Source organism: Mauremys mutica, chromosome 2 (genome assembly GCF_020497125.1).
Source record: "Mauremys mutica isolate MM-2020 ecotype Southern chromosome 2, ASM2049712v1, whole genome shotgun sequence".
Lineage (NCBI taxonomy): Eukaryota > Metazoa > Chordata > Testudines > Geoemydidae > Mauremys > Mauremys mutica.
Genome location: NC_059073.1, coordinates 106,317,439 through 106,333,451, shown reverse-complemented (window position 1 = coordinate 106,333,451; position 16,013 = coordinate 106,317,439). Strand labels below are relative to the sequence as shown.

At 45.8% G+C, this 16,013-nt stretch overlaps 1 protein-coding gene across 2 annotated transcripts in view; it reads right to left on the bottom strand.

Moving 5' to 3' along the window:
* NFATC1 (nuclear factor of activated T cells 1) overlaps positions 1-544 on the bottom strand; it is a 154,546-nt gene extending 154,002 nt beyond the window's left edge. For both annotated transcript variants that reach the window (XM_045007804.1, XM_045007806.1), the window contains exon 1: positions 403-544. In XM_045007804.1, coding sequence (XP_044863739.1) covers positions 403-544 — 142 coding nt within the window. The remainder of the gene's footprint in view (positions 1-402) is intronic.
* Positions 545-16,013: the final 15,469 nt, after the last annotated feature.

The window sequence follows — 16,013 nt, the reverse complement described above, 5'->3', positions numbered from 1 at the left end:
ATTTTAAAAATGGCTCTGTCCGGTTTAAATCTAAACAGACCCTGCCTGTGATTCTGACAGGTCGACCAAAAAAAGCACTCCATTGTATTTTATTGTGCCGCCTGCAGCTCAAGGATCCAGAAGCCAAGGCCAAGTTCATGCAGCGCAAGAGGAAAAGGAGACACCTATTGGCAAAAAGTCGCATTCAAACCTCAAGGCTGCTTTGGGGAAACACCAGGGGGACACCGCTTCCCAATCACTGCAGCCACTGCCAGCAGCGGCCGGTCCTCTTCCTCCGCGACACGAGCTGCCCCGGGCACGGTCCCGGCCACACTCTTCCACCCTCCTCCCCAAAATGCAAATCCCAAGCAGGAGCAAACAACGGGGCACGCAAAAACCCTTCTGAAAACCCCAGGTCTTTACCTTCCTCTGCCGATTTCATGCTGCTGCTGCTGCTGAAGGGGCAGGAAGAGCGCTGCAAAGCCACCAAAGTTTCTCTCCCTCTAGCTGGATCCGGAGGTCCGGCTAGAAAGTGCTTGGAAGTGGGAAGGCCAGGGCTTGGCATCCACTCGGCAAGGAGGGGGTGAAGGCGGGGTGGGGAGGGGGGGATCCCTCTCGCTTCTTTCGCCCCGCTTCCCGCGCTCTCTGGCTTGCTTGGAAACCGAGGTGCGGTGTGTGTCACCCCCCCTCCCCTCCCCTCCCCTCCCGCAGTGGCAGCCAGACCCTAGAGGGAAACGTTAGATGGCAGCAGCTGTCCCCAGGGCAATGTCACTGAGAGGAGAGGGCACAGCCCAGGCAGGAGCGCTGCGGCGAGCCCTGCTAGGGAGCCCCTGGGAAGTTCGCCTCGCTCCCTCCCTCCCGTCTCCCCGGGTCTTATGCAGGGGGGTGTATTTGGATCAGTGAGCATGAAGGAGCGGTAAGTCTCTCTCTGACGCAGGGCTGCGCGGAGACGGCTGCCTTTTTAAAGCTGGAAAACACCCCCCCCCCTCCCGCCTTCTCGTCCCAGCCCCTCTCCCCGCCCAGCGTCCCGTGATGTCACGGGGCCTGCCAGCTCCTCTCAGCTGCACGCGCGAGGAGCCAGCAGGAGGCTTCAAGCTTCGGTGCCAGGGAGAAAAGTCCAAGCGGAGCCCCCTCGCTCGCCTACCTCTGATTCTGCTGAAGAAGCAGCTCCTGCCGCTGCTGCTGCACAAAGACCTAGTTTAATCGGAGCGCGCGCGCGCACACACACACACACGCCCCTTCCTACCCCCAGAAACGGGCACCCTCCCAAAACTCATTAGATTTCTAAAAGTTTGTGAGTGTCTATTTCAAATGAGTAAGCAGCACATTTAGTCCATGAAATAAAAGGAGGGGAAAAAAGCCCTGCATGCTGAAATCATTATGTAAAAAATCGCAGGCTTCCCTCGCTGTGGAAATTTGGAAAAGAGCATCCACTGGCAGGCAAGAGAAAGGAAAATCCCATTCTGCTAAATTACTTACAGACTCGACGGATTTGATTTCAGCCGCTCAGATTTATTATTAGTTTATTTATTTATTATTCTGTAACTATCAGAGCAACACAACCTCGTCACTTCGCTTAGGAGCTGGGGGAAAGAGACCAGCGGAGGGGTCCACCCACAGCCCGCAGATAGCATCTCACAGGACCTGTCCTCAGTTCAGACAGGACACAGTGCCAAAGCTTGCAGTAACTGGGAGCGACAGGCTTGAAAAGAGCGCGCGCCGGGGAGAGAGAGGGGATACTAGTTAAATCTTCTCTTAATTCCATCCATTTTCCCTTTCAGCTCCCTACCCTCTCCCTCTGCCCTCTCAGCTGGCAAAAAGGGCCATACTTTCTTGTTGGAGTTGGACAGCAGCAAATGGAGAGTTAGAGCGGTTAAAATATCTGGTGTATGAAAAAAATCATAAATCTGTTACATGACACCCAGATGTGGTTTAAAATAAACCCAATATAAACGAAATCCTGTCTGCTTCTGGAGAACAGGAGGCCATAGAAGATTCTTTGAGGCAAATTATTGTACTAAGTCATTATTGAAAATGTTCCACCTGAAACAATGAGCCCCGAGAAAAATATTTCCCCCCAAATGAGGAACTGTCCATTCAGATACAAAGACGAAGAAATGTCTTTCAAGGCAGACTTTTAAAAAACTTTTTTTTCAAGAATCTAAAAGGGATTTTGTTAATCTATAAACATGAAATTCAAGTGAGCTCAATGTTTGCTTACTCTAGCCAACTTCAGTAACTTATTCCTACAAGAAATGGAACCAAATTACTAATTATGAGAAAGCAAAGCTTTAATTGTTTCAGTTATCTGTTGTTACGTAAGAGGCTTCCAGATAGGAAGTGTGTGTTATACGATTTAGATATACTTATATGTATATGTGTAGGGATGGAGGGTTGGAATACAGTTATTTCTTGTATTCTCAAGTATCACTTTCCCACATATTACAAGAAGATGCCTTCAGAAAAGTGAAAAAAATATTTAAGAGTCCAAGTAGAATCCTGTCTAATTTATCTAGGTTTTTATATTTTTATCACTATGGTAACTGAATGCGTGGGCGACTATGGAATCGGTCCTGAATAGTAGCCAATTTCTTTTTGAAAAGTTGGGAGTTTTGGAAGATTTCCTCCCTAGTCGGTCACCTCTCATTAGTTGCAGAAAAAAATACTATTAAACCACATCAGTGCTTACTGATGCAACAATTACAATAGCAGGGGACACTGATACTTCAAGTGAAGGGGTAATCATAAATAATCTGCTATGGGGGCACGGTATTTTTACTCCAGGCATCTTCACTTCGGAACGCCCTTTGATTTTGAGCTTGTTCTGTGGGACTTTGTGCTTTTCAGTGTCAGATACTAGGGACTTGGGCTCGGTTTTCTTCTGGGGCGGGGGGAGCAGCGGGACAAATGAGCCACAAGACAAGTGCGGATGACAAATCGCAGCTATTATTTTGGTCTCTCTCTCTCTTTGCCAAAGGAGGTTTTGGAGCTACCTTTTCAGATGGAAAGCGCCAGCCCTGTGCGCTCTGGAAAGACGCTTGGGGAGGTGCAAGGTCAACCAAAGTGCTTGTTTTCTGACCCCTCAACGTGTCCGCTGTACATTTTAATGGCATATCGATTTTTGGGAGCTACTTGCTTGGCGGTGAGAGGAGCAGGGAGACCCTTTCCCAGGAATGCAGAGCAAACCCAGACGCCCAGCGAGTGAGTCACTCTGCTGAACACACACACACACACACACGTTGCTCCCGGCAGTAGTCCCTGCAATGTAATGCGCACACATCCAGAGAGAGTCCCAACAAACCTCCAGCGGCTCCCCTTCCCGCCCCCCCCCCCATACAGAAGGTTAGGCTGCTGGTACCCGGCCCCCAAGGCTGTGCTTAGGGGGCAGCTCAGTGAAGAGAGTGGAGGGCGAAAGCTGCTCTCCAGTTCCTTGCCTCTGTTTTCCTGTCTGCTTTCAGTGCTTTCCTTTCCCCCCTCTCCACTGAAATGACGGAATCCCCAGTCTGTTTCCTCCTGTTTAATGCCGTTGCCTGGACCACCGTGGCTTTGCTCCAAGTCCCAGGGAGTTTTCGAAGGCGGCAGCAGCAGCAGCAATCTCCGCAGCCAGCTAACCGTGGCCGCCTGGTCCAGAGCCCAGATTGCCCAGAGCGCCGCTCGCAGCTGGCCCCAGCTCCAGATGTTCCTGACGGCGAGCTGGGCCCAGCCGGCCTCTAGTTCAGGCTGCTGCTGTGGCTGCTACCCCAAGAACGAATTGCTCCCGCTCCACCCCTGCTGCTGCTGCTCCTCATCTTCCCTTTTCCCTTCTCCTCCCTCCTCCTGAAGTTTGTTTACAGCCGCTACTAGGAGCGACTGTTACACGGGTTTTATTTTAGGAGTGGGTGATGACTAACAAAGAGCTTAGTACAGAAAACAACCCTATTTTTAGACAGCTGTTGTTTCAGTGGATTATTGTAGCAAATACACCCTCCCTATTTCTAAAGCCACTTCCAGATGCCAAATCCTTTCTTCTGCGCCGTTGCTGAAACACACAGGCCTGTCCAACTCCTGCAGCTGGCCCCCGGACTCATGGGTTTGGTTGGTTGGGTTTTTGTTGCTGTTGGTTTTCTTTTAAATTTTCCCAAATCAAATAGCTAAATCCTACACATAATTGCTATGGATACAATTGGTTTTAATTAATTGGGTGTTTCCAATACCCAACCCTACAACTCTTTCCACAGATAATGGGTCAAGCAGGGAACGTATCAGCAATTCTAGTGAACTTGGGTCATCCAGAGGAGTTGGGGGCTCTCTCATGCCTTGCAATGCTTAAACCTTCTGTAGGACTTTCATCTACAGAGTGTGTTACAGTGTGGGATGTTTCCTATTTTAGTTTTGACCTAAGAGTTCTGTGCTTCCTCAGGTTGCAGCCAAAGACTTGAGAAAGACTTGCAGAGTTCTGTAGAGAGACCTGGATGTCCTTACCCTGCACTCTCAGTCTTATCCATCCCCCCCTTCCTTTCCTTCAGTCTTAATGATGGTGTGGGAATGCTACATACCTGCAAACTGCTGGCTTGGTAATGGAGTTTAAGGAGTTTAATGGAAGAGACCATTTCAATCACCTAGTTTGACCTCCTGCATAACACAGGCCTGAGAACTTTACCTAATAATTCCTGCCTGAATCCTAATCACTTGTGGTTAGACTATAGACCCGGCACCAGCACTCCCTGCTCTAGTGGGTACTGAAGACCAAGCGGAGAACTGATTGCCTACCAGGGGACTCCTCACACGTAAGAGCAAGAAATGCTCCCTTGTTTGGTGCTTTTTAGTCAGTCTCTCCCTCTACCTCTCTCCCTTCAGAGCAGTGAGCTTCCTGGTGGTCTGGAGAGTGGCCCTTTCTCTGTTTATCAGCTGAGAGCTCCCCTGATTAGCCTTTGGGCTCCACTCTATGTAGGTATTTGTATCATCTCCAAAAGCAGCAAAGAGTCCGGTGGCACCTTATAGACTAACAGACGTATTGGAGCATGAGCTTTTGTGGGTGAATACCCACTTCGTTGGTTGCATCCGACGAAGTGGGTATTCACCCACGAAAGCTCATGCTCCAATACGTCTGTTAGTCTATCAGGTGCCACAGGACTCTCTGCTGCTTTTACAGATCCAGACTAACATGGCTACCCCTCTGATACTGTATCATCTCCATCACTAATTACCATTCCAGCCACCTGTCCCAGGAATGAGGAACAGGGAGAGGAACAAACGAAGGCCCTGTCTACATTGGGAACACAAGGTTTGTTGGTTAACCTGTGCTAAAGAACACTCCTTAAATTAGCACGTAGATAAAGATACTAGTGTTTTAAAACATGTTAGCTGCCTGTGGTCAACCAGAGGGTGATGGCTGATACACGTGGAAAGGGGGAACAGAGCCACAGTGGCACCATTTCCCAACTCTTGAGATCCCTTTTCTGTAAAGACAACATGATTGAGCCCAGGGGCGGCTCTAGACCCCAGCGCGCCAAGCAGGCGCGTGGGGCGGCCCTTTCCCGGGGGGGCGGCATTTGGCTCCGGTGGACCTGCCGCAGGCATGACTGCGGCGGGTCCCCTCTTCCCGCGGCTCCGGTTGAGCTCCCGCAGGCATGCCTGCGGCAGGTCAACCGGAGCCACGGGACCACGGCACCCGCCGTCCGGTGGACCTGCCGCAGGCATGCCTGCGGGAACTCAACCGGAGCCGCGGGAAGAGGGGACCCGCCGCGGGACCGGGGAAGGGCGGCGCACCGCACTGCGCTGCTTGGGGCAGCCTGATTTCTAGAGCCGCCCCTGATTGAGCCTGATCACGTTTGGGGCTATGCCATGGTAGAGAAGATGGCAGAACTGTAACAACCACGCTGTGGCATGGCCCTCTATGAACCCCTCAGACTTTCTGTCAGTATAGGTCATGGAATTTAGTGCTGCTTGGTGGAAGCAACATTAATTTCTGCTCAGCAAGCCACATTGGAAGGATTGCAAAGCAAAGGCATAGTAGTGAGTTTAACAGAGGAGTTTCCACTTTGCATGGATGCCCTGAGAGCCACAGGTCTGATGCTGGCTTTCCCTACTGATCCTTTTGCTTTGCACAGGTTAGATGCCACAATCTTATTCCCTCCAGAATAGTACTAAACCTGCATAGGAAAGATAGGAAGTATGGCAGGAGACCACCCTGGCTTAACCAGAAGATCTTCAATGATCTGAAACTCAAAAGAGAGTCCTACAAAAAGTAGAAAGTAGATCAAATTACAAAGGATAGATAAAAGCAAACAACATAAGTATGTAGGGACAAAATTAGAAAGCTCAAGGCAGAAAATGAGATTAAATGGTAAAAAGAAAACATTCTACAAACACATTAGAAGCAAGAGGAAAACCAAGGACAGGGTAAGCCCATTACTCAACGAGGGGGAAAAAACAATAACAGAAAATATAGAAATGGCAGAAGTGTTAAATCACTTTTTTGGTTCAGTTTTCACCAAAAAGATTAGTAGTGATTGGATGTCTAACATGCCAGTGAAAATGAGGTAGGATTAAAGGCTAAAATTGGGAAAGAATATGTTAAAAATTACACCTCTACCTCAATATAATGCTGTCCTTGGGAGCAAAAAAAAGTCTTACCACGTTATAGGTGAAACCGTGTTATACTGAACTTGCTTTGATCCACCGGCATGTGCAGCCCCTCCCCCCGGAGAGCACTGCTTTACCGCGTTATATCCAAATTCGTGTTATATCGGGTGGCATTATATTGAGGTAGCAATGTACTTAGACAAGTTAGATGTCTTCAAGTCACCAGGGCCTGATGAAATACATCCTAGAACAGGGGTTCTCAAACTGCGGGTCGGGACCCCTTAGGGGGACACAAGGTTATTACGGGGGGGGGGGTGCAAGCTGTCAGCCTCCACCCCAAACCCCACTTTGCCTCCAGCATTTATAATGGTGTTAAATATATAGAAAACTGTTTTTAATTTATAAGGGGTGGGGGAGTCACACTCAGAGGCTTGCTATGTGAAAGAGGTCACCAGTACAAAAGTTTGAGAACCACTGCCCTAGAATACTCAAGGAGCTGACTGAGGAGGTATCTGAGCTATTAGTGATTATCTTTGAAAAAATCATGGATGATGGGAGAGATTCCAGAGGACTGGAAAAGGGCATGTATAGTGCCAATATATAAAAAGGGAAATAAAGACAACCTGGGGAATTACAGACCCGTCAGATTAACTTCAGTACCCAGAAAGATAATGGAGCAAATAATTAAGCAATCAATTTGCAAAGACCTAGAAGATAATAAGATGATAAGTAACAGTCAGCATGGATTTGTCAAGAACAAATCATGTCAAACCCATCTAATAGCTTCTTTGACAAGGTAACAAGCCTTGTGGATGGAGGAAACCAGTAGATGTGGTGTATCTTGACTTTAGTAAGGTTTTTGATACTGTCTCGCATGACCTTCTCAAAACCAAACTAGGCAAATACAATCTAGCTGGAGCTACTATAAGGTGGGTGCATAACTGGTTGGGAAATCATTCCCAGAGAGTAGTTTATCAGTGGTTCACAGTCAAATGGAAGGGCATATCAAGCGGGATCCCACAGGGATCAGTTCTGGATCCAGTTCTGTTCAATATCTTCAACAGTGATTTAGATAATGGCACAGCGAGTACACTTATAAAGGTTGCAGATGATAGCAAGCTGGGAGGGGTTGCAAATGCTTTGGTGGATAGGATTAAAATTCAAAATGATCTGGACAAACTGGAGAAATGGTTTGAAGAAAATAAGATGAAATTCAATAAGGACAAATGCCAAGTACTCCACTTAGGAAGGAACAATCAATTGCACACATACAAAATGGGAAATGACTGCCTAGGAAGGAATATTGCAGAAAGGGATCTGTGATCATAGTGGATCACAAGTTAAATATGAGTCAACAGTGTAATACTGTTGCAAAAAAAGCAAACATAATTCTGGGAAGTAGTAGCAGGAGTATTGTAAGCAAGACACAAGAAGTAATTCTTGTGCTCTACTCTACACTGAGTAGGCCTAAACTGGAGTATTGTGTCCAGTTCTGGGTGCTACATTTCAGGAAAGATGTGGACAAATTGGAGAAAGTCCAGAGAAGGCAACAAAAATGATTAAAAGTCTAGAAAACATGACCTGTGAGGGAAGATTGAAAAAACTGGGTTTATTTAGTCTGAAGAAAAGACTGAGAGGGGACATGCTAACAGTTTTCAAGTACATAAAAGGTTGTTACAAGGGGAGGGAGAAAAATTGTTCTTCTTAACCTCTGAGGACAGGACAAGAAGCAATGGGCTTAAATTGCAGAAAGGGCAGTTTAGGTTGGACATTAGGAAAAGCTTCCTAACTGCCAGGATGGTTAAGCACTGGAATAAATTGCCTAGGGAGGTTGCGGAATCTCCATCCTTGGAGATTTTTAAGAGCAAGTTAGAAAAACACCCGTCAGGGATGATCTAGATCAGCCTTTCCCAAACTTCATTGCACTGCAACACCCTTCTGACAAGACCCCAGGATGGGGGACCAAAGCCTGAGCCTGGACTGGGGCCCAAAACCAAAGCGCAAAGGCTTTAGCCTCGGGCAGGGGGCCTGTTACTTGAGCTCTACCATCCAGGGCTGAAGCCGAAGCCTGAGCCATCCTAGGAAGTGGGGGTTGGGCTTTTATCCCTGAGCCCCAACAAGTTTAACACCAGCCCTGACAACCCCATTTAAATAGGGTTGTGACCCACTTTGGGGTCCTGACCCATTGTTTGAGAACCACTGGTCTAGATAATACTTAGACCTGCCATGAGTGCAGGGGACTGGACTAGATGACCTCTTGAGGTCCCTTCCAGTCCTACGTTTCCAATGATTCTACCACTGAAGGAAGAATGAGTTAGAAACTCCACAAGTTTAAATTTGCAGAGCTTTTGACTGGCTTTCCCCTTTTGGATATCTTCACTGGTAAGGGAATAAATTGGCCCTTTACTCTCAATCCTTATGCAAATTTAAAGTTATCCCATTTTTATTACTGCCACGTATTTACGTAGGAACAGCCAAATCATGAAACTGAGGTTACAGAGAAATATTGTTCATGCTAAAGAAATTTATCTCACATTATTTTAAGTCTTTTTACTCTTATTTTGTGTGCGCACGCGCTGGTATCTCCCTCTTTTTTATTTTTGCAAAGACTGTGTTCCTGATTGAGGTCTTGGCAGGTTGAGAAGTATGTCTGGTTCTTTAAATACAAAATAATTACAGTATTTCTCAGGCAAGCTTAGAAGCTTTTACCCTTTCAATTGCATCTCTTCATGAGAGACCTTATTTTAGAAGCATAGTCCAGTGGATCATGCACTGGATTGTGTTTTATTCCTGGCTCAGTCACTGGCCTACTGTGTGACCGGGGACAAGTCATTTCACCTCAGTTTTCCCATCTGTAAAATGGGAATATTGATATTTACCTTCCTTTGTAAAATGTTCTAAAATCTATGGGTTCAAATGCTATACAAGAGCTAAGTATTCTTAAGTATTAGATTCAAGTTTATGTCCCTCATTCTGTCTCACATGTATTTACTTGGGATCAAAGCTACAGATCAGGAAATGTTACTTATGCTACAGACATGAATTATTACACTTTACTTGAGGGTTCTTGGCCTATTACATTTTAGGTAGCCACCCTGTTTGGGTCTTTGCTCCCACCTTTGGAACTCTGACAGCTTCTGAGACATGAGCATCTGTTCATAATTTCATACATTGTAACAAAAATGTACACGTCTCAAACCTCCCCACTCAAACCCCTGATTAAAGTCTTTCTAATCCCCTGCTTTGAAAATTGTAACAGGATTTACTGGAAATTGAGAGTTTGCAGCTGATATTTGTAGCTGATACAACATCATTTAGGAAACACATCAATGCCCGTTTCAAACAACCTGCTAACGACATACTGGCCTTGCAATGTCACAAAAGTAAGGAAACTGTGAAAACCGACAGGCTCAGTGCAGCCTGCCATCTCCCCAGACACAGCCTCTTTCAGAGGCTGCCAGAAAACATTTGACCACTTTTAAGTTGCATTACACTTACCAGGACAAGTGCCAGAGGAGGAATTTTGTGTGCTTGAATAATGTTGTAATTTACCTTATAACTGGTCTCATTACGACTCAGAGTGCTTCGTTGATTTACCTGGCTTTTGATTTAGTGGGCTTTTTAAAAATGACTGTTTAGGAACACAGCCAGGCACTGCAGGAAAAAGACCATAAACTCTTCTGGAGTTATAGTCGCTCATTCAGCCACTGACTTTTGAAATAAAGACAGACATCAGACAATCACACCAAGTCCATATTCAGGAAAAGGGAGAGTGTATTAGACAAAGATGGTAGTTCACAGAAATAATTTCATAATCATATAATATGGTCACATTTTTACTGAATCCTAGGGATATGAGGGTGCTAAGGAGATATTTATCTCTGTTTCTAGAAGAAATTTCTCTTTGGTCTAGTGTTCTGACAATATAACATGCTATATTTCCCACTACAGATCACATTCATGCTCTGAGTAAAGCAGTGGTTCTCAGTCTTTTCCATATTAGCACCCCCTTTTTCACACCAGACTCCCACTCCAGTGGCTGCCTCCCATCCAGCTACGATTTAGCCAGGGTCATCTCTCATTAACAATATAGGAAGAACAGGGAGGTTGCATGTCCCTGACACCAGTTCATAATCCCTAGGTTGAGAAACCATGCAATAGGATGTATGTTTTGTTGGCTTCAGGGATCAGGGCTATAGATATAACAAGCTTAATGTAATCAGCAGATCATTAGTAAAAAAATCCATAGTTTTCTTTCTTGTGACATTTTGATTAACTACAACTGGGGAGGCAGTCTGGTTCTGGTGGATAGGGCACTGGACAGGAAGTAAGGAAATCTAGGTTAAATTTCTAGCTCAACCACTGATCTGCTGTGTGACCTTGGGCCTTCACCTCTTTCAAGAGATTGCCACTGCTCTGTGACTCAGTTTCCCCATCTGTAAAACAAAACAATTGTACAATGTAAAATATTGATACTTAACCCTCCTTTGCAGAGTGCTTGGAATGCTCTGGATGAAAAATGCTCTATAAAAGGAAAGTATTATTAATTATTGTCACCTTTTTCTTAATAGTTCATATGACAAAGCAAAAATAAGAAGAGTTTGTAACACTAGGTACTACTAGTGCCAGGATAGTTCCATTTGTTACTAATTTCTCCATTTTCTAGTGATGTGAATGGTATGAACATTTTTGCCTTAGCTTAAGCTGTTTAATTAAGTGACGACATGGTGCTTTTTAATGTAGAGCTCCAAACTGGCAGCAGAGCAAGTCCCTGGGGAGGAGGAGGAGGAGATTTCTGATGCCCGAGAGAGACTGAGACCTAAAGTTCATATTCGTTCTTACCCACTGTGAGACTTGCACCCAATTCACCTCTGAGGCATGTGAATTGCACCTTCATTTTCACTCTGTGCAAGTCAGTTTTTCCAGAGTCCCGAGATTCAGTTTTATGAGTCAGGCTATGATTCAGAACTTTCTGCTAGCGTTGAATGCGAGGAGGACAAAATGTGATACGACAGACTTCTCAGCTCTAATGAACTCCCAGCCTCCAGAGGTGCAGAGGCTGAGTGGTTAAGGCTCTTAACAATTCTGAACGAATGGGTTTGAGTTTCACTCAATCTCATACTGAAAGGCCACTTCCAGTTCACCCAGCTGCAAAATGGGTACCTGATCCACCTGGTCAGGGCAGTCAAATGTCATTGGATGTGATGCTGGCCACATTACTCTCTTATGTACTGTTGACAATGAAAATGATGTGCCTTACCTGCATCAACCATACAAAATATTGCTGTGGGGAAATTTTGAGTGCAACATTATTGCTTGACAGTGTAACACTGTTGGAAAAAAAAGCAAACATTATTCTGGGATGTATTAGCAGGAGTGTTGTAAGCAAGACACGAGAAGTAATTATTCTCCTCTACTCCACGCTGATTAGGTCTCAACTGGAGTATTGTGTTCTGTTCTGGGTGCCACATTTCAGGAAAGATGTGGACAAATTGGAGAAAGTCCAGAGAAGAGCAACAAAAGTAATTAAAGGTCTAGAAAACATGACCTATGAGGGTAGATTGAAAAAAAATGGGTTTGTTTAGTATGGAGAAGAGAAGACCAAGGGGGAACATGATAACAGTTTTCAAGTACATTAAAGATTGTTACAAGGTAGAGGGAGAAAAATTGTTCTCCTTAACATTTGAGGGTAGGACAAGAAGCAATCGGCTTAAACTGCAACAAGAGTGGTTTAGGTTGGACATTAGGAAAAACTTCCTAGCTTTCAGGGTGGCTAAGCACTGGAATAAATTGACTAGGGAGGTTGTAGAATCTCCATCATTGGAGATTTTAAAGAGCAGGTTAGACAAACACCTGTCAGGTACAGTATCGGATAATACATAGTCCTGTCATGAGTGCAGGGGCCTGGACTAGATGACCTCTTGAGGTCCCTTCCAGTCCTATAATTCTATGATTAACAACATTTTTATTTCAAGTGAATTAAAACCAAAGTAAGTAAAACAAAAATGGAGAAAAGTGGCAAGTAAATCCAACCCATCACCCTACCAGTTGCCCAGATCGTCCTGCCTCCCCAACTCTAGAGAGAAACATCAAACCTGGCCTTCCTTAATATGATCAGGGGAGGGGGTTGTTGAGAGGAAGAAATTGCAACACAAACTGCAGGAGAAGGTTCCACGGGAGTTGAAATTGTCGCTGCAGTTTGATAAGCCAAGCCAGACATGTTCCACAACCTTTTTTTCTCTTTGCAAGGTTTCCAGAGACATATCCAATCCATGGCCACAGTTGCTCAGTTTATGAAGTCAGACATTTTGATTGTCTATGATGGCATAAGTGCAGGGGAGTGGTTTTCTTAGCTGTATTCACTGAAGCACAAGATAATGGGAGAGGAATGAAACCCATGTTTCCTACATACTCTTTCTCCTACATACTGTCAAATAAAGATCATTCCTACTAGGCCACCAGGAAAAAATAACTATATGCATCGTTCGAAATAAAATCTTATCAAAATGTATATCCACTATTATGAAATCATTTGCCTGGTGACACACATTTTCACCATTCTTTAGAAATGTAGCAAGATATTTTCCCCATCCCAATCATCTAAGGCAGGCAAGACACTGAGCTATACTTCAGAACAGGCAAGCTGTGGTGGTATTACAGGGGAGGAGGAGAAGGATTTCTAGAATAAGATGTGGATATTAAGGTGGTATATGGAGGATGAGAGAGAGTGAGATGGGGCATGGGGGCTGTTCTAGGTGTAGGAGACAGCAAGATAGCTGACAAAAAAGTTGAGTAGGGGAAAATCGTGAGGGTCAGTCATCACTGAAAAGCAAGAAATCTAGCACATTAGGTATTTTCAAGTGAAAATTCATCCCCGTACTCAGCAGGTGAGTATGGGAATGATGGTATTCACCCAAGAGTTCTGAAGGAACTCAAATGTGAAATTGCAAGACTACTAACTGTCATCTGTAACATATCATTTAAATCAGCTTCTGTACCAAATGCCTGGAGGATAGCTAATGTGACGCCAATTTTTAAAAAGGGCTCCAGAGATGACCCTGGCAACTACAGGCCAGTAAGCCTCGCTTCAGTACCAGGCAAATTGGTTGAAACTATCATAAAGAACAAAATTGTCAGACACATAAATGAACATAAATTGTTGGGAAATAGTCAACATGTTTTTTGTAAAGGAAAATCATGCCTCACCAATCTACTAGAATTCTTTGAGGAGGTCAACTAGCATGCAGACAAAGGAGATCCAGCGGATATAGTGTATTTAGATTTTCAGAAAGCCTTTGATGAGGTCCCTCACCAAAGGCTCTTAAGCAAAGTAAGCAGTCATGGAATAAGAGGGAAGGTTCTCTCACGGATTGGAAACTGGTTAAAAGATAGGAAACAAAGGGTAGGAATAAATGGTCAGTTTTCAGAATGGAGAGAGGTAAATAGTGGTGTCCCCCAGGGATCTGTACTGGGCCCAGTCCTATTTAACATATTCATAAACGATCTGGAAAAAGGGGTAAGTGGTGAGGTGGCCAAATTTGTAGATGATACAGCAGGGTTTCTCAAACAGGGGTCGCTACTTGTGTAAGTCCCTCGGCCTGCGCCGCTTCCAGCAGCTCCCATTGGCCCGGAGCAGCAAACCGCGGCCAGGGGGAGCCGCGATCGGCCAGACCTGCGGACGGGGCAGGTAAATACACTGGCCCGGCCCACCAGGGGCTTTCCCTAAACAAGCGGCGACCCCTGTTTGAGAAACCTGGTGATATAAAATTACTCAAGATAGTTAAGTCCCAGGCAGACTGTGAAGAGCTACAAAAGGATCTCACAAAACTGAGTGACTGGGCAACAAAATGGCAGATGAAATTTAATGTTGATAAATGCAAAGTAATGCACATTGGAAAACACAATCCTAACTATACATATACAATGATGGGGTCTAAATTAGCTGTTACCTCTCAAGAAAGAGATCTTGGAGTCATTGTGGATAGTTCTCTGAAACCATCCACTCAGTGTGCAGCAGCGGTCAAAAAAGCAAACAGGATGTTGGAGTCATCAAGAAAGGGATAGATAATAAGACAGAAAATATCATAGTGCCTCTATATAAATCCTTGGTACGCCCACACCTGGAATACTGCGTACAGGTGTGGTCGCCCCACCTCAAAAAAGATATATTGGAATTGGAAAAGGTTCAGAAAAGGGCAACAAAAATGATTAGGGGTATAGAACAGCTTCTGTATGAGGAGAGATTAATAAGACTGGGACTTTTCAGCTTGGAAGAGAGGCGACTAAGGGGGGATGTAGCGGGGTGGTCACCCGCTCCTGCCCTGAAGGCCTTGAAAGCAGCTCTGGAGAGGGCTGCAGCTCTGAAAGCTGGGCTGATTGGGAAAGCAGCCGCAGCTGTAGCTGGCTTAATAAGGGCCCAGCTGGCCCTTATAAAAGGGCAGTGGGCCAGGGGCAGAGACTCCCTCTAGCTTCTGAGAGGGAGGGACCTGGCTGCAGGGACCTGAGCAGAGTACCTGAGTGGAGCAGGGCTGGGGAAAGGCAGAGGAGCTGGGGAGCTCCAGCCTGGAAAGCCCCAGACTGTGGCCTAGCAGAAGGCCAATGGGTACTGGGGGTTGCAGAGGGCAGCCCAGGGGTAGACAAAGTCAGCAGGTCCAAATCCAGCCTTGCCAGTGATGAGTGGCTTATACTGCAATCTGCCCCAGGGCATGGGGGCTAGTTGGTGACTGGCAGTAGCCTATGACTGAGGTGAGGTGGGGATGGGGGGTCCCTGGGGAGGGGAGACCCTGAGACTGAGGGGTGTATGGCCAGGGGGCATCACCCCAGATAACAGAGCACTGGAGTCCAGGGAGGGATGTGGGGGCCTAGCGGCAGTGGGACACTGGCCTGCAGAGGGCGCTCCAAGGCTGGAAATGAGCTAATTCCCAAGACACCAGCAGGAGGCACTGCAGGGGTAAGTCCCACAAGCTACAGGGAATATGATAGAGGTCTATAAAATCATGAGTGGTATAGTGAAAGTAAATAAGGAAGTGTTATTTACTCCTTCTAAAATACAAGAACAAGGGGCCACCAAATGAAATTAATAGGTAGCAGGTTTAAAACAAACATAAGAAAGTATTTTTTTCATGCAACACACTGTCAACCTCTAGAACTCTTTGCCAGAAGGATTTGTGAAGGCCAATACTATAACAGGGTTCAAAAGGGAGCTGGATAGATTCATGGAAGATAGGTCCATCAATGGCTATTAGCCAGGATGGGCAGGAATGGTGTCCCTAGCCTCTGTTTGCCAGAAGCTGGGATTGGGTGACAGGGTATGGATCACTTGATGATAACCTGTCTGTTCATTCCCTTTGGGGTACCTGCCATTGGCCACTGTCAGAGGACAGGATACTGGGCTTGATGGACCTTTGGTCTGACCCAGTGTGGCCGTTCTTACATACTTAGGTGCAAATCTTCTGAAGGCCCTTATGAGT